This window comes from Oreochromis aureus, linkage group 16 (assembly GCF_013358895.1).
Source record: "Oreochromis aureus strain Israel breed Guangdong linkage group 16, ZZ_aureus, whole genome shotgun sequence".
NCBI lineage: Eukaryota > Metazoa > Chordata > Actinopteri > Cichliformes > Cichlidae > Oreochromis > Oreochromis aureus.
In genome coordinates, this window is record NC_052957.1 from 13,600,335 (window position 1) to 13,623,675 (window position 23,341).

The window sequence follows — 23,341 nt, forward strand, 5'->3', positions numbered from 1 at the left end:
CGCAGACGACAAAAACGAGGCCAGAGTGCAAAAGATTATTCGCCCTTTTTAGTTAGTTGTTTTTTTGTTTATCTATTTAGATAACTTACATTTTTAAAATATAAATATCTTGTTGACTGCTACATGCTTCCTTTCTGTGCAGGCAGTGCTGTGCTGCCATATTCGCAATCAGACTATTTTTTTTTTAAGTAGATATTTCACAAGTTATATGGCTAATTTCCAACCCCTGGATAGGATAAAGCTAGTGTCAAAGGTAGAATTAGGTGAGTGAATCTAATCAAAATATTACCTTAAAGTAAAATACTTGATAATATATAAAATACTTGATATATGCTATCTTTGATTTAACTTAACACTGCACCATCAGAGTATCAGTATACACTTCATCACAAATGCCTGGACTAAACTGCATTTTTTTTATACAGCCAAAAGTGTTGAATGTATAAGCGGGTTGTGGCATGTAATTATTTTGTTATGATTGAGAGAAAATCTCCATGCAGTAAATATTTTACTTAAATTTGAGGTTGAGAATTACCTTCTCTGTGACCTGCACACAGAATTTAGGGGAGGCATTTAACAACATGGTTGAAAAAACACAGGAGGCTACAACACATAATTTCCCCTTACTGAAATGTTTTTGTGTGCATCTGGTATTTTCAAGCAACCAAGAAGGTAGCTGATGATGGTTACTGAGCCCTGAACATAAACTATTTCTTTGTTTAAAAAAGACCTATGGTAAGATAGAATGGATTCTTGAATGGATGAGGAGAAGGGAAGAGGAAAATGAATATAATTACAGATCAAACTAAATTGTTTTAGTTTGACTCAAAAAAGACAAAAAATGGTTTTATGCAAAGCTGTCTGTTATGTGTAGGTACACTATTAATTTAGCCACTGAGTTCAATGAATTTTCATGATTGAACAATTTAAAGGGTAGTGTTAATTGGTTAAAAAAAAACAATAACCCAACATTCCTCTGAAAATGGTCAGCACATGTCCAAAGAAAGCCTTTGAAAGACCTTTAAAAGCTTGGAGAAATATTGCTCAACATAATTTGAAAACATTAATATAAAGTTTGGTTTCTTGAAAAAAAAAAAATAAAGAAATGACAGATCACTCAAGCATTTTATACAGTACTGCATTTTGGAAGCAATTTTTTGAGCAACAACAGTTCAAAACAGTTTATTTTACATTTTATCATAGTGATACAAACTAAACAACCTACAGAGTCTGTAGGTAAATTGAAGAAAAGTAAACTGATTAGAATTTAACATTTTAATCTCACTTCTACAAATAATAAATAACCAGTATTAGTTTTATCCCAGAAAATAACAAATAAGATATAATGCATTTTAATATTCATCATCATCTTCAAATGAGTTGATACCTGCCACCTCTTCATAATCCTTCTCCAGAGTAGCCATATCTTCTCTGGCCTCTAAGAACTCTCCTTCCTCCATGCCCTCCCCAACATACCAGTGAACAAAGGCTTTCTTGGCGTACATCAGGTCAAACTTGTGGTCCAGTCGGGCCCAGGCCTCAGCGATGGCTGTGGTGTTGCTTAGCATACACACAGCCCTCTGCACCTTGGCCAGGTCTCCACCAGGAACCACAGTTGGAGGCTGGTAGTTGATGCCCATCTTGAAATTTGTGGGCAACCAATCCACAAACTGAATGGTGCGTTTGGTCTTGATTGCTCTGATAGCAGAGTTGATATCTCTGGGCACCACATCACCACGATACATCAGACAACAGAGCATGTATTTACCATGATGAGTATCACATTTTAGCATCTGGTTTGAGGGTTCAAAGCACTCATTGGAGATTTCAGCCACAGACAGCTGCTCATGGTAGGGTTTCTCAGCAGAGATGACAGGGGCATAGGCGGCCAGAGAGAAATGGATACGAGGGTATGGCACCAAGTTGGTTTGGAAGTCTGTCAGGTCAACATTCAGGGCTCCATCAAAACGAAGTGACGCTGTAATGGATGAGACTATTTGGCTTATAAGGCGGTTGATGTTGGTGTAGGAAGGACGTTCAATATTAAGGTTTCTTTGATAAATGTCATAAATGGCTTCATTGTCCACCATGAAGACACAGTCAGAGTCCTCCAGGGTGGTGTGGGCAGTCAGGATGGAATTGTAAGGTTCCACCACTGCTGTGGAAACATGAGGGGCAGGGGAAACAGCCAGTTGAAGCTTTGACTTTTTGCGAAACTCAACAGAGATTCTCTCCATCAGCAGGGAGGTGAAGCCAGAACCAGTTCCTCCACCAAAGGAATGGAAGACCAAGAATCCTTGAAGACCAGTGCACTGATCAGCCTGTAGATATGGAGAAAAACCCCCACTAAGACTGGTGGTTATGCAGAGTGGGCTTGATTGCAAGTTCTTGTCTCTCTAATGGCTTCTCGCTTACCAGTTTGCGGATCCTGTCAACGACAGAGTCAATGATGTCTCTCCCAATGGTGTAGCGTCCACGGGCATAGTTGTTAGCTGCATCCTCCTTTCCTGAGATCAGCTGTTCAGAGTGAAATAGCTGACGATATGTTCCTGTTCGAACTTCATCTGGAAAATTAAAAGAGAACACAAACTCATCTGTTACAGGAAGTGCTTTTAGTTAAATGCTTTTAGTTCAATTAAGCTCAGATTCAGAGCACTACTTACCTATGACAGTGGGCTCCAGGTCAACAAAGATTGCCCTGGGGACATACTTCCCAGCCTCCGTTTCACTGAATAAAGCACTAGAGCAATGATTGTTGCCACCTATAGGCTTGTCACTAGGCATTTGGCCATCTGGCTGGATTCCATGCTCCAGACAGTAGAGCTCCCAACAGGTGTTTCCTATCTGAACACCAGCCTGGCCTACATGAACGGAGATGCATTCGGGCTGCAAAAAACAAAACAATCCCCCACGCCCCCAAAACAAAACAGTATATGTTTATGAAAAGAAAACACCAAAAATAGTACATTTGGACATGCTGCTGTACACATGCTGAACAATTCTAGGAAGCAATTTGGAAATTTTGCCACTAGATGGAAGTAAAGAGATATTTAAGAAATAAAAAAAAAACAAGCAAAATGGCAGTTGTCACTAGATGTTATGTACCTGCAAAGATCAGTCAGGAGCTCAAAAAAACCCCAATGGCAGTCAAATTCTGCACTTATTCTGCACAAAATATATTTTTATTTATCTGTCATAAGCTAGAGAAAAAAATATAAAGCTTTGGGGTTTATCCTTTTATGTCTTGGCTAGTAGACCACAAAGAGCCAAACTGCTTTCTACCAGTGTTTTTTTAGACTTTGTTTTAACAGCTCATGGATCATGTAGACAATATCTACCGGAATTTAAGGTCAGGATGACATAATAGTAAACAAAAAGGTGTGGTGGCTGTTGTTTAGTCCACATGAGGTAACATGACAGTGAGGTAATGGTAAACAAGTTGAACTGCAAGGATTGTAAGAAATTATGTACCTATGTAGCAATGGGTGACAAAATAAAGTCTAGTTGATCTGCGAGTGCTAAATAAATAATCTCAAACCATGCAGAAGATTTTTAAAAAAAGCAAAACCTCAGTTCGCCATATGACAATCTGTTGAGAAACTTTACCTGATTCTCCAAAGGGAAATGTGATGCATCCCTGCAGTACCCACCACTTTAGTGTCTTCAGAAGGTGTGGCCCCCAGAGCCTTATGGATTGAGTGGAAGATGGGGGTACATCTTCAGTTATGCTACAGGGGACCTCTGTCTGAGCCAGCTTGATAAGGGTGAGACTTTAGGAGAAAGGTGCTTTGTGGCTCTAATGACTCCTAAGTATTAGCCTTGCCCATGAGGAGGTGAAGCCTTTTGCAGTAAAAGAAGAGAGGCGGTGCCTGTGGCTGTGTCCAAGACTGCATTTCTGGAAAGAAGATAGTTTTCAGCGCTGTTTGGAATTTGAAAACAAGTGATTCTCTGAGTGTTTTACATTTAATCTCACAATGAGAATCTGACTTGTTATTAAGTGAAATATCTCAACAACTGTTGTTTAGATTACTTTCTTGTTAAGGAGTTGCTGACTGATACATATTAATGTCTGTCTCAGCATAAACTATAATAACTCTAAATCATGTGGCTTGACGTCAGACTTTGCTTTGGCTGTTTCACCAGTGCCTGCATTGCAGTGCCATCTAGAGGTATTTGGGCCAATTCGGTTATGAACACACACACACACATACCACCTGGTAAACCTGCAATGTTACTATCAAGCCAATAGGATTTCTTTTTGTTGTTGTTGTTTTTCAATTCCACTTCTCTGATTTTATCATTTTGATGTCTTTAGTCTCATCTTACTGAGCAGAACACTGTATTTTTCCCCTCAGTCATCTACCCAGCACTGTCATCAGTTTGAATACGAGCTCTCAGTGGAAGAACCCATTTTACAGATCTGGCATTGTTGTAAATGTATATAATTCAGACTGCACGCAGCCATAATTTCTACAGAGAATCAATGTATGTGTAACAGACTAAACCTTTTCACTGTTTTACAAAAATATGAGCAGGATATTATGTTGTACATAGAGAAAAATGCCATTTTAACAATCTTAGTATGATCGGTACACCAGGCACCCTTTAACAAATGTAATTCTTTCATTCCGTTTTTGCAGCTGTCCATACATCAGTATTTAACAAAATGTAGTACAATATTTTCATTTTTTCAATCAATTTCTTTATTTAATAAAATATTTCTTTCGAGATGTATTTTTCATGATGAAAGATAACATGATGAAAAAAACCAAGACAAAACATGAACAATAACATAACAAATCTTGGTAAATCCTGCCTCTGGACTATCCCTAAAACCACATGTAGCTCAAAGGTGAAGCAATATATGTTCATTTATGTTTGCAGAGACAGAGATCCACAATATATGTGTGTTAACCAATTGCTTGTGTATGTTTATAATCTGCAAAAAAACATCTATTTTTTAAAGTCCAGAAAAAAATATGCTACCAAAAAAGAAAGGTATTTAATACCAGAAAATTGGCAGTGTTCATTTGAACATAGTGTTTTTAGTGGGTGAAATGTTTCATCATTCATCCACGTGACTTTTTCGGGTGTATGCAAATGCAAAGAATTCATAAAAAAAGAAGAAAGGAGAAAAAAAGTGGAGGTGTAGTCCAGGACAGTATGTGTGTTTGAAAAAATGACAGATGATACCCACAGTGTCTTTGACTAAGGTAGTTCCTTGACTGAATTAAACTAATGTTGTATACATTTTCTTTGGCTGGAAATTAAGTCCTATTCTGTAGTTGTTTTCTTCTTCTCTTTTGTTCTCCACAAAAGTAACAGTAGCAGACATTGTGTGCATTGTGTTCCTGCACCACTTAAATTTAAGAAGTCCTTTTGCCAGGCCTTCTAATTGAAAAGCACTAATTGCTTTGCATATCCTTTGGAAAATATTTGGGACTATAGACCTAATAAGCCCTATAACATTTGTATTTGAAATTGCAACGCTGCACCAGGTTCTTTTATGCAACAGTTGACAGCAGCCATGAATTAATATTTAGCTGATGAACTGATAAATCAACTAAACACTTTTCACAAGTATTATTCAGACAATGAAGTCTCTTACTTTGAGATTCAAGTTAGTAAGTACTGCAATAACAGTATGCATATATGTAGTGTTATTGAAAAGCTACTGTTTTAATGACTCTAGCCTTCACAGTTAACAGTAAAAATACAACAAGACTTGTTATTATCCTCTCTCTTGATTCCAGCATACTTAGCAAAAGACAGGAGAGACAATGTAAAGCAAGTTACTGCTGTTTTGTGTGTGTGTGTGTGTTTCAGGGCTGCAAATGAAAATATCATAAATAAGTTGACAATGCTTTTGTAATGAATTGATTAGATTTAAAAATGCAGGATGATGATGGTAATGAAAAGAAATAAACGAGTTCATCAGTGCCAGATGAGACATTTTTTGGGATGGTTTTCTAAAAATCTATTTCGCTTTTTGTTTGTTACCATGACCATAACAATTGAAAAATGCCTACCTGCTGTAATATCGGCAAAATATTAGTTAAAAACATATCCGACATATCACTGAAAATCCCTTGGTTTCTCATTAATATTTTCTTGTGACCTTTAGACTTCCAGTTTATCTGGTTTACCATTATGTCACCATTAGGTGTGTTGACTACACATTTCCCATTACATGACCTTGAGCTGTCAAAACAAAGTTTAAAGAAAAGGGACTTGTATCATTTTATGAACTTTAGCACAGAAAATATTTATGTATCATTTATCAGCCAAGTTATCAGAGTGATTTTATAGAAAATATACTTGCATATATTTACTGTTGCATTTGTCACACAGTCATTTTTCTTGCAGATTTATCAGTTAGCAAAGCTTTGTGTAGTATTTATTTTAGGTTTCTTGTGTTAACCTATCACCAAGCTGTGAGTGGTTGCTGTTCCAATAAACACTGACTGTTGATCATCAAAACAGTGGTCCTTGTCAGGGAAAATTTTGCAGCAAATCTGTAAAAAGTGTGTGTTACCATGATTTTACTATTTGGAAACAGAGATTTTGATAACTGCAAGTAAAATGGTAAATGGCCTGTATTTATATAGCGCTTTACTAGTCCCTAAGGACCCCAAAGCACTTTACACATCCAGTCATCCACCCATTCACACCCACTGGTGATGGCAAGCTACATTGTAGCCACAGCCACCCTGGGGCGCACTGACAGAGGCGAGGCTGCCGGACACTGGCGCCACCGGGCCCTCTGACCACCACCAGTAAGCAACGGGTGAAGTGTCTTGCCCAAGGACACAACGACCGAGACTGTCCAAGCCGGGACTCGAACCAGCAACCTTCCGATTACAAGGCAAACTCCCAAGTCTTGAGCCACGATCGCCCAGTATGTATGATATGATAATTAACTATTATTTAGGGCTTGTCAAAGACAAACGTCTCTCTAACTGTCTCTGTTTTGTTTCTTTTTAACTAATTTTCAAACATGCATGTACAAAACTACAAACATGTCTGACTTGATATTCCGGTTTTTGTTGGTAACTGAAAAATGCAGGTTGAAATGAATACTCACAAATCTACCAGAAACAGATTACAAGGAAGAACAAGCGAAATAAAGTCAACAGTAAACTTCCGCTTCAGGAAGTGTTGGATCGCTTATTTCTTGTCACAGTAAGACCTGGAAGATATACATAATGAATTTAAAATATGAGAAGATGAGAAATAATGATTCACTGCCAAATGTTTTGTTGTTTTTGACCTTAACATGCATTTGACAACATCTTGTATGTTTGAGTGTTATTTGAATCTTTTGTAATAATCATTTGCTTCTTTTTCGTTAGGTCACTAGTTTTGCATGTAGAATAACCGTGGTCAGGACCATCATGCTTATCCTGACTGTATGTGTGCTTTCCAATTCTATGAATCAAGCAATTCTCTTTGCAGTCACAACAGTCTAAGAGTTTAAACTTTGTAACTAATATGGTTTAGCATGAATCAAATGCATTACTTTGTGGATATTCACAGTTTCATGTTGACTGTTTCTCATCCTGACCATGCTGGGATGTTTCTCCTGTTGTACAGTGGGATGCAAAAGTTTGGGCAACCTTGTTAATAGTCATTATTTTCCTGTATAAATCATTGGTTGTTACAATAAAAAATGTCAGTTGAATATATCATATAGGAGACACACAGTGATATTTGAGAAGTGAAATGAAGTTTATTGGATTTACAGAAAGTGTGCAATAATTGTTTAAACAAAATCAGGCAGGTGCATAAATTTGGGCACTGTTGTCATTTTATTGATTCCAAAACCTTTAGAACTAATTATTGGAACTCAAATTGGCTTGGTAAGCTCAGTGACCCCTGACCTACATGCACAGGTGAATCCAATAATGAGAAAGAGTATTTAAGGGGGTCAATTGTAAGTTTCCCTCCTCTTTTAATTTTCTCTGAAGAGTAGCAACATGGGGGTCTCAAAACAACTCTCGAATGACCTGAAGACAAAGATTGTTCACCATCACGGTTTAGGGGAAGGATACAGAAAGCTGTCTCAGAGATTTAAGCTGTCCGTTTCCACAGTTAGGAACATATTGAGAAAATGGAAGACCACAGGATAAGTTCAAGTTAAGGCTCGAAGTGGCAGACCAAGAAAAATCTTGGATAGACAGAAGCGACGAATGGTGAGAACAGTCAGTCAACCCACAGACCAGCACCAAAGACCTGCAACATCATCTTGCAGCAGATGGAGTCACTGTGCTTCGTTCAACCATTCGGCACACTTTACACAAGGAGATGCTGTATGCGAGAGTGATGCAGAGGAAGCCTTTTCTCCGCCCACAGCACTAAAAGAGCCACTTGAGGTATGCTAAAGCACATTTGGACAAGCCAGCTTCATTCTGGAATAAGGTGCTGTGGACTGATGAAACTAAAATTGAGTTATTTGGGCATAACAAGAGGCGTTATGCATGGAGGAAAAAGAACACAGCATTCCAAGAAAAACACCTGCTTCCTACAGTAACATATGGTGGTGGTTCCATCATGCTCTGGGGCTGTGTGGCCAGTGCAGGGACTAGGAATCTTGTCAAAGTTGAGGGACACATTGATTCCACTCGGTATCAGCAGATTCTGGAGACCAGGAATCCGTGACAAAGCTGAAGCTGCGCCAGGGCTGGATCTTTCAACAAGACAACGACCCGAAACACTGCTCAAAATCCACTAAGGCATTCATGCAGAGGAACAAGTACAACGTTCAGGAATGGCCATCTCAGTCCCCAGACCTGAATATTATTGAAAATCTGTGGTGTGAGTTAAAGAGAGCTGTCCGTGCTCGGAAGCCATCAAACCTGAATGAACTAGAAATGTTTTGTAAAGAGGAATGGTCCAAAATACCTTCAACCACAATCGAGACTCTCATTGGAACCTACAGGAAGCGTTTAGAGTCTGTAATTTCTGTAAAAGGCGGATCTACTAAATATTGATTTCATTTCTCTTTTTGTGGTGCCCAAATTTATGCACCTGCCTGATTTTGTTTAAACAATTATTGCACACTTTCTGTAAATCCAATAAACTTCATTTCACTTCTCAAATATCACTGTGTGTCTCCTATATGATATATTTAACTGATATTTTTTTTTATTGTAACAACGATTTATACAGGAAAATAATGACTATTAACAAGGTTGCCCAAACTTTTGCATCTCACTGTAACTCTTTGGATAAAATCTCCCCTTCAAAATATAAGAATATCTCTGGGGATAGTTCAACATTGGACTTTCATGAGCTCTTTGTTTCTTTCTCCTTTTAGTGATGTCCAAGTCTGAATCGACTGATATTGTCCAGCGTGAAAAGCCCTCACTGGCTGGCTGTTAAACATGTGTCTTCTGGTGGTGTTTGGAGGGGGGAGGGAGGGGGGGAGTTGCTGACCTATTTCAAAAGCTTGGCGAAGATTAAATGCTAGCCAAACAGGTTGATGATGGCATCAAAGATTCATGTCATTTCAGATTAGAACTACTGTTGCACACAGTTGTAACTGCCACTTTTCAGCACACTTGGCATGTAAGGAATCTTTTTAATTTACTCTCAGAACATATTTCTGTGTATCTTTGTGACCTTTTCTTTAAACACAATGCAATATTTACACCGAATATATTTCACAAGGAATGGCATGATATTTATGAATTTATTTATAATGCAATATTAACAGCACTAACGAGCAGAATTTTCTGACAGTGAAATATGCAGTGCATCACCACCCATTTGAGCCATTTGTAGAAGCTGCAAGGTCATGTCTCATCATGCTTGATTATTAAGAGTAATTCTAAAACTTTAAAATTATTAAAAATTTATTAACCAGGCCATTAATTTAATCTGCAAATGCTGTACATACCTGCATGTTTAACAGGGCTACTTGAATTTTAAACGAAAAATATTTCCTGTTCTGCAGGTTAATAGATTTAAAAGATACACTTACATTCCACACTGACTTAAAGGCTATGGTTTTAATCACCACACCTTGTAACAAACAATTATTAGCTTTTTTTTTTTATTTAGTTATTAGTATTATAGGCTGCAAGATCATGTCTCTTTCAGGTAGGGGGTATTTGTGCCATTTGATTCAGCTGAGCTTGACTGCCAGTCATTGAGCTAAAAATCTATTTCTGCTGCAGGAGGCCACACGGAGAGCAGTAACAAGAATCTCTGCATCACCCACTTTAAATCTGGAGCATTTAAATAGATCTACTGAACATTCGTTGACACATATTGCAGAAATGCACCTGCTAAGGAAACATTTCATAGCAGATAAACCTTTCTAAACTTTGAAGAAGAAATTTCTTCACAGTCTACTGACAGAATTATGCTTACCATTGTTGGTTGTTGGTAGATTGGCCCTCAACGAAAAGCGAGTCCCAACTGGTTTCAGCTTCTATGTAACTTCTTACAGTGGCTGTCACTGCAGCTTGATAGAGTAATATCAGGAGATCGAGGAGCTGGTATTTATGGCTGCAAACAACTCCCAGCAAATTCTAAAACACACCCACTTTTCTAAAGAAATCAACAAGTCTAAACAATCATGTGTTTCGTATTTCAAAGGAACTGAGAAGTTACCCAATTGATGAGACAACTTTGTGTCCTGAAAGGTGAATAACTTCCAATAGATGGCAGTATCATGCCGATTTTAACAGGTTACAAGAACACACACACACACACACACACACACACACACACACACACACACACACACACACACACACACACACACACACACACACACACACACACACACACACACACACACACACACACACACACACACACACACACACACACACACACACACACACTTTTTGAGATGCATTGGGTTAAAAAAAAAAAAAGAAAAAAAGAATCCATATCTTGGGAGAGATTTATTGAGCCACATTAGTTCAAAAATAAAGATTCACCCACTTATTATATTAACAGAACCTAACAAACATAAAAGCTGTCAAAACAAAATTTTATTGGCAAAACAGATATAGATTTTAGGTAGATTTTTCGGTTTTAAAGTGTAAATAAAAAGTTACATTTCTGGATTAAAATCCAAAATATTATCTCCCCCTCCAATAAATAACTACTAGCAGGACTAATTTTCCCCTGAAAACACTTGACAGCTGACCCTGTTTAATATTCCTCTCCCTCCTCATCTTCTTCAAATGAATCAATCCCCACCTCTTCATAATCCTTCTCCAGAGCAGCCATATCTTCTCTGGCCTCTGAGAACTCTCCTTCCTCCATGCCCTCCCCAACATACCAGTGAACAAAGGCTCTCTTGGCGTACATCAGGTCAAACTTGTGGTCCAGTCGGGCCCAGGCCTCAGCGATGGCTGTGGTGTTGCTTAGCATACACACGGCCCTCTGCACCTTGGCCAGGTCTCCACCAGGAACCACAGTTGGAGGCTGGTAGTTGATACCCACCTTGAAGCCAGTGGGGCACCAGTCCACAAACTGGATGGTGCGTTTGGTCTTGATTGCCGCAATGGCCACATTGACATCTTTTGGCACCACATCACCACGATACAGCAGACAGCAAGCCATGTATTTACCATGACGAGGATCACACTTCACCATTTGGTTTGAGGGTTCAAAGCAGGCATTGGTTATCTCAGCCACTGACAGCTGCTCGTGGTAGGCTTTCTCAGCAGAGATGACAGGGGCATAGGTGGCCAGAGGGAAATGGATACGAGGGTAGGGCACCAAGTTGGTCTGGAACTCTGTCAGGTCAACATTCAGAGCTCCATCAAAACGAAGTGAGGCTGTAATGGACGAAACTATTTGGCTAATAAGGCGGTTGAGATTGGTGTAGGAAGGACGTTCAATATCAAGGTTTCTGCGGCAGATGTCATAGATGGCCTCATTGTCCACCATGAAGGCACAGTCAGAGTGCTCCAGGGTGGTGTGGGTGGTCAGGATGGAGTTGTAAGGCTCCACCACTGCTGTGGAAACCTGGGGGGCTGGGTAGATGGCAAACTCAAGCTTTGATTTTTTGCCAAAGTCAACAGAGAGTCTCTCCATCAGCAGGGAGGTGAAACCAGACCCAGTGCCTCCACCAAAGGAATGAAAGACCAAGAATCCTTGAAGACCAGTGCACTGATCTGCCTGTGTGGAGAAAATATCACAAAGTTTGCTATTTGTGCAGAGTGGGGTTTGAATGTCAGATTTTGTGCCGTTGAGGGCAACATTAATTAAAACATGGGGATTCCCTTTAATCACTTACCAGTTTACGGATCCTGTCAAGGACAGAGTCAATGATCTCTCGCCCAATGGTGTAGTGTCCACGGGCATAGTTGTTAGCTGCATCCTCCTTTCCTGAGATCAGCTGTTCAGGGTGAAAGAGCTGACGATATGTTCCTGTTCGAACTTCATCTGGGAAATCAAAAGAGCAAGCGCTAAGAATACAAATTCATCTGTTATTAAATGTTTTTAGTTAAATTAAGGTCAAATTCAGAGCCCTACTTACCTATGACAGTGGGCTCCAGGTCAACAAAGATTGCTCTGGGGACATACTTTCCAGCCCCAGTTTCACTGAAGAAGGTGGTAAAGGAATCATCATGGCCACCGATGGGCTTGTCACTAGGCATCTGGCCATCTGGCTGGATTCCATGCTCCAGACAGTAGAGCTCCCAGCAGGTGTTCCCCATCTGGACACCAGCCTGGCCTACATGGACAGAGATGCATTCACGCTGCAAGACAGAAAAATGTGCAAGATAACATAAATTCGGTGTATATATTCACACATATATACATACAGGAAAAAAAGAAATACAGAAGACACTAAAATACCACAAATTTGGGCATAATTATATTTTACAATCGCTGTCAGAATTCAAGGAACCAATCTGGAAACTCTGCCACTAGATGGAAGCAAAGATGCATCAGAAAGAAGATTAACAAGCAAAACAAATTTTTGCTGCAGCTGTCACGGGATGTCATGCGTTTGCTATGAGCAGTCAGGAGCTCATGAGCTGGAATGGAGGCCAAGTCCAGAGAGCAACTAAGCATTTGTTATACTTTAAACATGACCTAAATTTAAAAAAATAAAAAATAAAAAAAGTAAAAAGTCCACTGGCAATCAAAGCCTGCACTGTGTTTTCCTCAGTATTTTTATGCATGTGAAGCCTAAAATAAATTGAAAAACGGTTTAAATATTCATTATACAGAGAACAAAAGACGGCTTTTCACTGTATCACTTTGCATGTCTTGGGTATTAGATCACACAGAGACAGACTGGTTTGTGGTAAAACTTGATTTTTCTACCAGTGAGATTTATACAGTCTGACATGCTGTTTAAATGCTGAAAATATTCGTATTTTCAGTTACTGGGATGATATCTCACATTTTTATGTAAACTTTACTTTATATTTTCCAATAATATGAATGCCAGAGAACAAAGCCTATCTTTGAACGTCAATATCCAACTCATAAAACTTTATTTTCCCAACTGATTTGCTAAACTGAATGCTAGTCTCTTGTTTGGACTTTTATATAGACTCTGAGCTAAACAATCTTTGTTTGGTTCGTACGTGAAAATAAGTCTACCCAGTTTATATCTCAACAACCTGTCACATATGGTACACTGTATTTCCACACTAGTTTATGTCAGGCAGCTATTTTTACATGTCCCCAATTTTCTCCTTCTCTGTGAACAGATGGTGAGTCAGGGTATGGTGTTAGTGGTGTAAGTCATCTAGAGAGTGACCATATTCCATTTACTGAAGAAAATATACTTGGATATATTCACTATTTGAAGTCTTATAATTCACATAGCCATTTTTCTTGCAGACTTCTCAGTGATGACCCTCATACTTGCCTGGGCTTCTAGGTTAGCAGAGCTTTGTGGAACAGTTATTTTCGGTTCCTCATGCTAACCTGACACCTAGCTGTGAGGGCTGGCTATTCCTGTAAACACTGACTGCTGGTCCCCAGAACAGTAGACCTTGGCAGGTGGAATTTTATAACTTATCTGTTGAAAGTGTGTGTTAAAATGATTTTGCTGTTTGGAAGCTGAGATGTTTTTATGTCTATAAGTATGAGTACAGTAAGTTGTAGATATTTAGGGCTTTGTCATAGATAAATCTCTCTCCAACTGTCAAACTTAATTTTCATTCAGACTGTCAGGGTGTGTCGACAGAAACACAAACATGTCTGAGGTGTCTCAACACTTACTTGACATTCCAGTTTCGTCAGTAATTAAAAAGCACGTCAAGCAAACAAGTCACGATCCTGACACATGTGGATTGTAAGAAAGGAAAATATAAAAAAAATAATAATAGTTTGCAAAAGATTTTTTCAGTCAGGAGCATGGAAACTGATTTAATGCCCACTCTCACAGTACAGTTTGGAAAAAAGAGATCAAGAATCAATAGATGAATAATATGTCATGTGTTTTGTTCATATTGGTTCAGAGCTATCTAAATGGCCATCTTGTATATTTGAATCTTGGATGAACATTCTGTTATTACCATTTATTTGCATTTCTTTGTGCCAGTAGTTCTGCCTGTATATAAACCTTGGTCAGGTCAAACATGTAACATTTTGCCAGTCTGACATTCATTAATAATTTTGAGTCTTGAGCCACAAGCACTGCATAATGCCACGCTTGCCCCAGAATCTGCTTTATCTAATCTAAAACCTACTTTATGGATATTCATAGTTTCTAGTTGATCATTTCTCATCAAGACCATCCTGGGATGTTTCTCCTGATATAACTCTTCACCCCTTAAACCCCTTAAAAATCAAAGCATGCTTCTGGGGATGGTTCAACACTAGATTCTGGTAAATAATTGATGTGTCTAATTCCTGATATTTTTAAAATAAATAAAAGCTGCTGACCTATTTGAAAAGCTGCATGGTGAAGATGCAATACTAGCCAAGCAGGTTGATGGCGCCATCAACAAATTATGTAACACAGTTTTAATTGTCACCTTTCAGCACATTTGCTCTGCAGATTTTGTATCGAAGGAAAGCCTCCGTTTTGAATTTAGCACTTCCAGAACATGTTTGGGTGTGCCTGAACTTGTCTTTAAGTGTAATACTTAGCCTGATTATGGAATATATATTGCATAAGGAATGGCACAGTTTGTGAATTTATGTATGGAGAAAATGTTATCAAGTTGGGTATACTGTAGTGTACACAGTGATACCATTTGGTTTAAGCAGTACTGACAGTGCTAACAAGCTGTGTTTACACTACACAGAGCAAACAGAGGTAAAAGGTCAGGTGTGTGTGTCTGTGTGTTAGCTGAATTTCCTGACAGTGAAACATGTGACTAAAAATTCAACATAACACTTATGATCCAAGATCATATCTATCCCAGATGGGAAAGGTTTGTTTCATTTGATTATAAACAGGTGATTTATATAAAAAAAAAAAAAAAAAAAAAAAGGATATTTAAAATTTTTATTATTGAAAAAGTAGAAAACAGGCCATGTATTTAATCTATGCCATTGTTTGCTTAACATGACAGAAAATAAGAAAATATTTCCTGCTCTGCAGAACTACACACTGAGACTTATTTTGGACTTGATGAGAGATGTGAGACATTCCACACTTGCATAAAGGCTATGGTAATCAAGGCACGCCTTATAGCAAAGAAAGATTAGTATAGATTAGTATTTTTATTTATTCTTATTCTCAAAGCTATTTGAAAGAACCAAACGGTTCCCTAATTTGAAAAACACTCTGTTAATACAACAAATGCCCCCCCCTCCTTTTAAAAAAAAAAACTGAGTCTGCTTTGCATAGCTTCTCTCTAGTGAGGTGAAAGTGTCTAATCATCACCACTGCTTTTCCAGGACAGCAGTCAGCTCAGCTTTACTGCCAGTCATTGAGCTAAAAATCTATTTCTGCTGCAGGAGGCCACACGGGGAGCAGTAACAAGAATCTCTGCATCACCCACTTTAAATCTGGAACATTTAAATAGATCTACTGAACATTCATTGACGCATACTGCGGAAATGCACCTGCTTGGGAAATATTTCATAGATGATAAACCTTTACTTAACTTTGGAAAGGAAATTTCTTTACAGACAGAGTTATGCTTACCATTGTTGATTGTTGGTAGATTACCCCGTGAAAGAAAAAAAAAAACGACTTGCACCTGGCTTCAGGTTATGTGTAACCTCTCACAGCGGCCGTCAATGTGGTCCGAGTGAGTAAGTAATGTCAGGTGGGCGCGGAGCTGTTACGGTATATTAGGCTGCAAGCCACTCCCACTTGTCTCTGACGTGGACGCACGTTTGGAATGTGCAGGGTAGTGTAGCACGAGCATAGTGGAAAATATATCTGTGAGCAAGATGCACGAGAAGAGGAAGAAAACCCTGAAATGACATTGATCCTATATGTCGGGAAAAAGTGAAGACGCTAACTATTTGTACTGTTTTTGAAAAAAGGTGGCTATCAAATGTCATGTTGTCAGCGTGATTGTCCAAGGTGCCGGATTATAAAAGACATTTAAACACTGAGCCGCACTTATTCAGTTATTTAGTTTCAAGGTAAACACTAGGCATATATGGTTTTTTATTCTTATTATAGCTGGGGGTTTTTTAAATAAATTATGTAAATCTGACAGCAGCATTTACGTGATCAAATTCAGCTTTATTCAGTAAAAGAGTAATTAGGATTGATCACGGATATGTCTAAGGCATATATGGCATACATTTATAGTTTTGGGGCAGCCATTTACAATAAATTTAAGTAACCATGAAAGCACAGAATATTCTTATTCTTATTTACTAAAAACGTAGCTGGTTTAACAATCCCCACCTTTTAATTACTTTTACTGGTCAGGAAATCCATTTTTTTTTGTTGTTGTTACAAGACCTTGTTGGATTATTTTCAGTCACAGCACCAGCCATCAGCAGAAAAAAATGTACATTACTAGCTCTAAAAATGCCTAAAAATGGGTGCAGACATGCTGCCACTTAACATTTTAAAAGCTAGAGGTCGTAGTAGCTTCATTATGACCCACTGAGTGAGTAAATGTGTGAGAGACTTTGTTTTCCCCTCTCCTATATTGGATCCTGCCATTTTTTCCTTACCTCTGCCAAGCAGGTAATGTTTTAGGTAGCATCTCCATGTCATTCTGTTAAAAACCACGATAGTTTGAAAAGGTTTGAATGAATTCTGAATTAAATTAGTCAGGGTTTAGAGAGGAGTCATGTTAACAATCCATTAAAATTTGGCTTACATCCATCAAGGTCCTTAAGGTCAACTTAATGATTTACTGGTCGAAAACTGACAAAAAGTTTTATAACTTAGAAAATATGATTGCAAGTTTGAACTTTTACCTCATCTTCACTACAGTGTCAATACAGTGATCTGAAGGTCAAAGTGTAATATAGACCTATTCTTACTGCCATTGTTTGTTTTGACAAGATATATGCATATACATGCATATAGGAAATGGTAATGTGAGGATTCTAAAGATCAAGCTTCTTTAAACCTTTCAAAAATGTCTTTTACTTTAAAACTATGCTTAAAATTGTGCTGCCTTTGTTAGTATTTGGCAACATTTAAGATAAGATAAGATAAGATAAGATAGATCTTTGTTGTCACTGTTACTAGAACAATGAAACACAGTGTGGCATCTCTCAGTTGGCAGCTTGTAAGAGAATAAGATGAATATAAGATAAATAAAGATACAAATAAGTTTAAGCGGTCCTACACAGGGAATGCATGTAAACACAGGAAATGTATGTAATGCACAATAACATAAGTATCTACAAAAAAGGATATGCAGAAGTTGTATACAGAAATGATACTGGTATATGGGATTCGAAATATCACAATATAGTCCCGCCAGCCATCCTCTGCACTTGTCCTTATTGGGAGGGGGGTGGACCTTGGACAGGTAGCCAATCTGCCACAGGGCTAACACAGAGGCTGACAACCAATTGCAGCCATGAGCAATTTAGGAACACCAATTAACCCCATGAGTTGCATGTCTTTGGATTGTGCTTTTCTTTATCTCACCTCCAACAGGTCATGGACAATGGCTGTCCTCTGGCCCTCCTGTCTGAACCTGATTCTACCAGAGGTCTTTTCCTGTTAAAAGGGAGTTTTTCCTTTCCACTTTTGTCAAGTGCTTACTCATATGTTGTTGTTTCATTTTTGGGCTTTTTCTATAATATTGTGGGGTCTTTACCTTACAATATAAGATCCTCGAGGCAACTATTGTTATGATTTGGAGATATGTAAAAACAACTGAATTGAAATTTAATTAAATTTGATTCCAAAATGCATTAACTTTAAAGAAAGTGTTGTCATGACCTTGGCCAAGTTAGTTAGAAATATCCTGTAGTATCATGTTATATAATAAGTTATCCATACCCAATAATTTCTTTTCTTTTTTCATATTTATACCACTAATGCTATGCTTTTTTCCTTTTTTAAATTATACTATATTCTTCTAAGGCTGTATTATACAGTTAATTTATGTTGACTTTTTAATTTGTTTTTTACACATATAAAAACCTCACAGAAGCATAGAAATTATTTAAATCCTTTTCTGTTATTCTGCTTTGTTCTAGGTTGCAAATGTCATCTCATTTTTTCCCAGCACTAACACTGTTATGACCCACTAGTCAAAAAACTAATTCTGCGACACTGGAGAACTATACTCTCAAACAATAGAAGTGGGTCACAGCTTTATGCAACAACCTTGATGACAAATCACATAACACACACAACAGGATGTGTGTTTTTCCAGTGAAATCCCTGCTTGTGGAGGAGTAGCATTAAATGCTCAGAACATTTTTTTTTCAAAGACGTTTTTACATTCATTATGTTTTACGGTACTAAAATGTAATGTAAGACTGCTTTAATTATAAAATAATATAAACTATACCATTGTGTATAAAATCAATTAAACACATAGAATAATACACAATGGAGTTCAATATGATATAGCACTGAGTATTATTTACACAAAAGAGCTTTGTTGTGTGATTGATATAAAAGGATATGATAAAAACGTCAGTTACTCCTTTGGTAAGTGAGTCTCAGTCCCTCAGGAGGGGAACTGAGCTCAAAATGAATAGCGGTGCAGTTTAAACTATGGTATCACTCTCACTATAGGTTCCTAGTTATTGCAATTGGATTCAAGACAAAAAGGAAAGAATTACACAGGGTGGTTTATATGAAAGTACATTAGTAAATATTTAACTTTCAAATATTCTCACTTTCTCTCCTGAAAATAATTATTAATGCTTAAATTCTACGTGGAATTTGTGAATAGTGCAACCACAGGCTGCTTTAGTGTTTCATTACAAGACACTGAAAGTAATGAATCAACATTCCCATATGTTTTGACTTCAGCTCTTACTGTGGGCACCTACGGCTCCAGAAAGTGGTTTGACTTGTTTTACATATCACAGAACTGAACAATATTCAGTATATGCTGACTGGCGTTTGTTTTGCATACAGTGAAACAACTAGGACAGTGAGTTATGTTAGCACCTTGCTGAAGAATCAACAAGAACATAGCAGCATGTATCATGCATACTTTATAAAATAATACATATATTACCAATATGGCAATGGAAAGTCAGTGATTGTTTCCACCATACTTTACAGTTTTTTGACTGCAACACTTTCTCATACTTTGTGTTTATCCCTGACTGATTATGAATATTTTAACTTAAAAAAAAACAATTTCAAAGCATGATGAGGTTTTTCAAAAAAATGCAAAATCAAATAAGCTGTCACTGCAAACACTACATTGAGAACTGCCAGCTGAAACCATACGTTACCTTCCCCTCATCTGGGGTTTCCTTCTGCTTTGTGAAATATACACACCTGTACAATCCACTCAAAGACTAACACAATGACTAGGGTGTTGACCTCCTTTTGCATTGTCTGTCAAGTATATGATATTATCTTGGTCTCATCAGTAGGTCTGATTACAGTTCATATCAAATCACTATACACCTTAAGCCACAGGTATATAAAGCAGAGTATCACAGCTGCCTCGGGAATGACATCCTGTTACTTGGACATTTCGAAGAGAAAAAGTATGGTAAGATATGATTAGCATGCTACTATATTCTAAATAGCTGTGAGACATTGAATATTCTTCAGGATTAAGCTGAAGAATATTTTTTTTATCTAAAACCAACAATAAGTGTACAATATGATAGCTTAAATTGGGTTTGATAAGTGGTTTGATAGCATGTAGACATGTGGAAAGTAAAGCAGTTTCACTCTCTGCAGCGTGAATGTATCTCAATTCATGTGGGCCAAGCTGGGGCTCAGATTGGTAATGCATGCTGGGAACTGTACTGCCTGGAACATGGGATCCAGCCAGACGGACAGATGCCCACTGACAAAATTGTTGGAGGAGGCGATGACTCCTTCAGCACATTCTTCAGTGAGACACGAGCAGGAAAGCACGTTCCCAGAGCAATCTATGTTGACCTGGAACCTACGGTCATAGGTCAGCACCAGTTATATTTGATATTTTACATAGGTTGGATAGTTTTTAAAGTTCTTTATTGATGTTTGTAAACAGAGTTATATATTTGTTTACTGTTTTTTTGCATTTCTATTTGTAGAATTTCAATTCATTAAAAGACACCATTTAGATGTGAAAAGCAGCATGTTGAAAATTTGAAAGTTAGATTATATTCTTATTCCTGGAAAAGGTTTCTTGTACCAAAGTAGAAACAATAAATGTTTTGATTTCTCATCCAGTAAATATCTATCGCTGTTTTGTTGTACAGATGAGGTGCGTGCAGGAACCTACCGTCAGCTTTTCCACCCTGAGCAGCTGATTACAGGAAAGGAAGACGCTGCCAACAACTATGCCCGTGGCCACTACACCATCGGCAAAGAGATCATAGATCTGGTCCTGGACAGGACACGTAAATTGGTGAGACTCTATGATAGTGTTAACGTTTAAATTTGGAGTATATTGAACATTTTGCTCAACTAAATTAAGGGTTTTAATATTTATTCAGGCTGATCAGTGCACTGGCCTGCAGGGATTTCTCATCTTCCACTCTTTTGGTGGAGGCACTGGCTCTGGTTTCACTTCCCTCCTGATGGAGAGGCTCTCTGTTGATTATGGGAAAAAATCAAAGCTTGAGTTTGCCATCTACCCAGCCCCTCAGGTTTCCACGGCAGTGGTGGAGCCTTACAACTCCATCTTAACCACCCACACCACCCTGGAGCACTCTGACTGTGCCTTCATGGTGGACAATGAGGCCATCTATGACATCTGCCGCAGGAACCTTGACATTGAACGTCCCACCTACACCAACCTTAACAGGCTGATTGGCCAGATTGTGTCCTCAATTACAGCCTCACTTCGTTTCGATGGAGCCCTGAACGTTGATCTGACAGAGTTCCAGACCAACTTGGTGCCCTACCCTCGTATCCACTTCCCTCTGGCCACTTACGCCCCGGTCATCTCTGCTGAGAAAGCCTACCATGAGCAGCTGTCTGTTGCTGACATCACCACCACCTGCTTCGAACCAGCTAATCAAATGGTGAAGTGTGATCCTCGTCATGGTAAATACATGGCCTGCTGTCTGCTGTATCGTGGTGATGTGGTGCCAAAAGATGTCAACTCTGCTATCGCAGCCATCAAGACCAAACGCACCATCCAGTTTGTGGACTGGTGCCCCACTGGCTTCAAGGTGGGTATCAATTATCAGCCTCCAACTGTGGTTCCTGGTGGAGACCTGGCCAAGGTGCAGAGGGCTGTGTGTATGCTAAGCAACACCACAGCCATCGCTGAGGCCTGGGCCCGACTGGACCACAAGTTTGACCTGATGTACGCCAAGAGAGCCTTTGTTCACTGGTATGTTGGGGAGGGCATGGAGGAAGGAGAGTTCTCAGAGGCCAGAGAAGATATGGCTACTCTGGAGAAAGATTATGAAGAGGTGGGTGCTGACTATGTGGGGGAGGAGGATGAAGGAGAAGAATACTGATTTTAATCCAGAGTAAATTCCTTTTTCCTGGTTTTCAAAATGTGGCTTTTTGCTTTTTTTTTGTAGTGAAAATAAATGTATCAGAAATATGACTACACCAACAAAGTTACAATTTGTGTGAGCAAATGTGAACAGTTTTAATAATCCACATTTCACTAAAAAAAAAGGTGTTTACATTCATAGCAAAAGAGTATAATGTGCTCTTGGTGTTTTAAGTGTTTCTTTCTCTGGTTTCTGCCTGCTTTAACCACGCGCTCTCTCTCTCTCTCTCTCTTGCACCTCCCCCCACTATCCTCTCCCATGAGGAATGCAAGTTATGAAAGGGCTCCTATGTCCGTTTCTATATACCATTCAGCTGTGACTCTGAGAATGAAAGCAAGAGAAAATAACCGACGGACTCTGGCTGGTGTTGCTTGTGTAGCTCATACTCAGACCATAGCCTGCAGCAACAATAGACTCCCAGTTCGGTTTTGTATGAATCACTGCACTATGATTCAAACAGAGTGGCTGAAAAGCTGCATTTAAAACTGAGCTCTACATTTCTTGGAAACTTTATTTTTTAATCTTTTCACAGTCTGTGATACATTATTGTAATTACCACACTGAAGTTTCTTTGTTCCATATTATTTCATTTGATGAACTTTGGATTATCTTACTTGATTATTTGTATGATTGTTTACTTCTCATCACTTTTTTTTTTTTACCATTAAAGCATTTTTCTTTTACATATAATAACCCAAATAAACATGTCAGTCTTTCCATTTTTGATTATTTATTTAGTGGTTCAACACAGACAAGTCTTAGTGTGTGTGTGGGTATAGATGACTGCATAAAGTAGCATTGTCAATCTCCTTGCCTACTGATTTTGTTATAGTATATGTATGTTGAGAAATGTGTGGGGGTGGAGTATTTGCATGCAACAGCTCATTTAAGTTATGTGTCAAAAAATCAAACTAACTCTGAAACTCTAAATGGTGCCATTGCAAACGGACACAAGCACACTGAGAAAAAGAAGTAGGTGGGAAATTGTTAAAAAAAGAAGCAGCGAGGACTGTAGGCAGGCTGATGACGGTGTCTGAAGGGGAGCTGTGGAGGGAAGCTTTTCTGGGTTAGATGAGTGGACAGATCCGGAGAAAAGAGATATGAGTTAGAACAAAACAAAGAAGTCACTAGGGAAGAAAGCTAAACAAAACCAGAACAAAATATGTGGGATACTAAGTATCTCTAGTAGAAAGCTCTGACAGGGAATGACTTATAGATAGTCATAAGACAGACTGCTGGTTAGTGGGCTGATGGGATCAAAGGTGTGCACAATGATTACAGAGGATCTGGGAAACGTAACGAGCCACACCTGCTATACACA

General features: G+C 38.5%; 3 protein-coding genes across 5 annotated transcripts; 1 reads left to right on the plus strand and 2 right to left on the minus strand.

The window, feature by feature from the left end:
• Nucleotides 1–1,122: 1,122 nt before the first annotated feature.
• LOC116312900 (tubulin alpha chain-like) lies at nt 1,123–10,544 on the minus strand. 3 transcript variants are annotated; one of them, XM_039600184.1, is made up of 5 exons: nt 10,375–10,543; nt 3,607–3,895; nt 2,664–2,886; nt 2,416–2,564; nt 1,123–2,321 (listed from the first exon to the last, which is right to left on the minus strand). In XM_039600184.1, exons 3-5 carry the CDS (start codon nt 2,782–2,784, stop codon nt 1,353–1,355), a joined length of 1,239 nt encoding a protein of 412 aa, XP_039456118.1. In that variant the 5' UTR covers nt 2,785–2,886; nt 3,607–3,895; nt 10,375–10,543; the 3' UTR covers nt 1,123–1,352. The 3 variants fall into 3 exon arrangements, with proteins under 3 accessions (XP_039456118.1, XP_031586282.2, XP_039456117.1); XM_031730422.2 differs by lacking the exon at nt 3,607–3,895 and having other exon boundaries at nt 10,375–10,544; XM_039600183.1 differs by having other exon boundaries at nt 2,664–3,895.
• A 353-nt stretch (nt 10,545–10,897) lies between these two features.
• LOC116312903 (tubulin alpha chain-like) lies at nt 10,898–16,225 on the minus strand. Its single transcript, XM_039600181.1, has 4 exons — nt 16,091–16,225; nt 12,506–12,728; nt 12,263–12,411; nt 10,898–12,144 (listed from the first exon to the last, which is right to left on the minus strand). The coding sequence occupies exons 1-4, from the start codon at nt 16,091–16,093 to the stop codon at nt 11,170–11,172; spliced, it is 1,350 nt and encodes a 449-aa protein (XP_039456115.1). The 5' UTR covers nt 16,094–16,225; the 3' UTR covers nt 10,898–11,169.
• Nucleotides 16,226–20,336: 4,111 nt separating this feature from the next.
• On the plus strand, nt 20,337–21,993 carry LOC120433648 (tubulin alpha chain-like). Its single transcript, XM_039600283.1, has 3 exons — nt 20,337–20,480; nt 20,767–20,915; nt 21,004–21,993. The coding sequence occupies exons 1-3, from the start codon at nt 20,360–20,362 to the stop codon at nt 21,976–21,978; spliced, it is 1,245 nt and encodes a 414-aa protein (XP_039456217.1). The 5' UTR covers nt 20,337–20,359; the 3' UTR covers nt 21,979–21,993.
• Nucleotides 21,994–23,341: the final 1,348 nt, after the last annotated feature.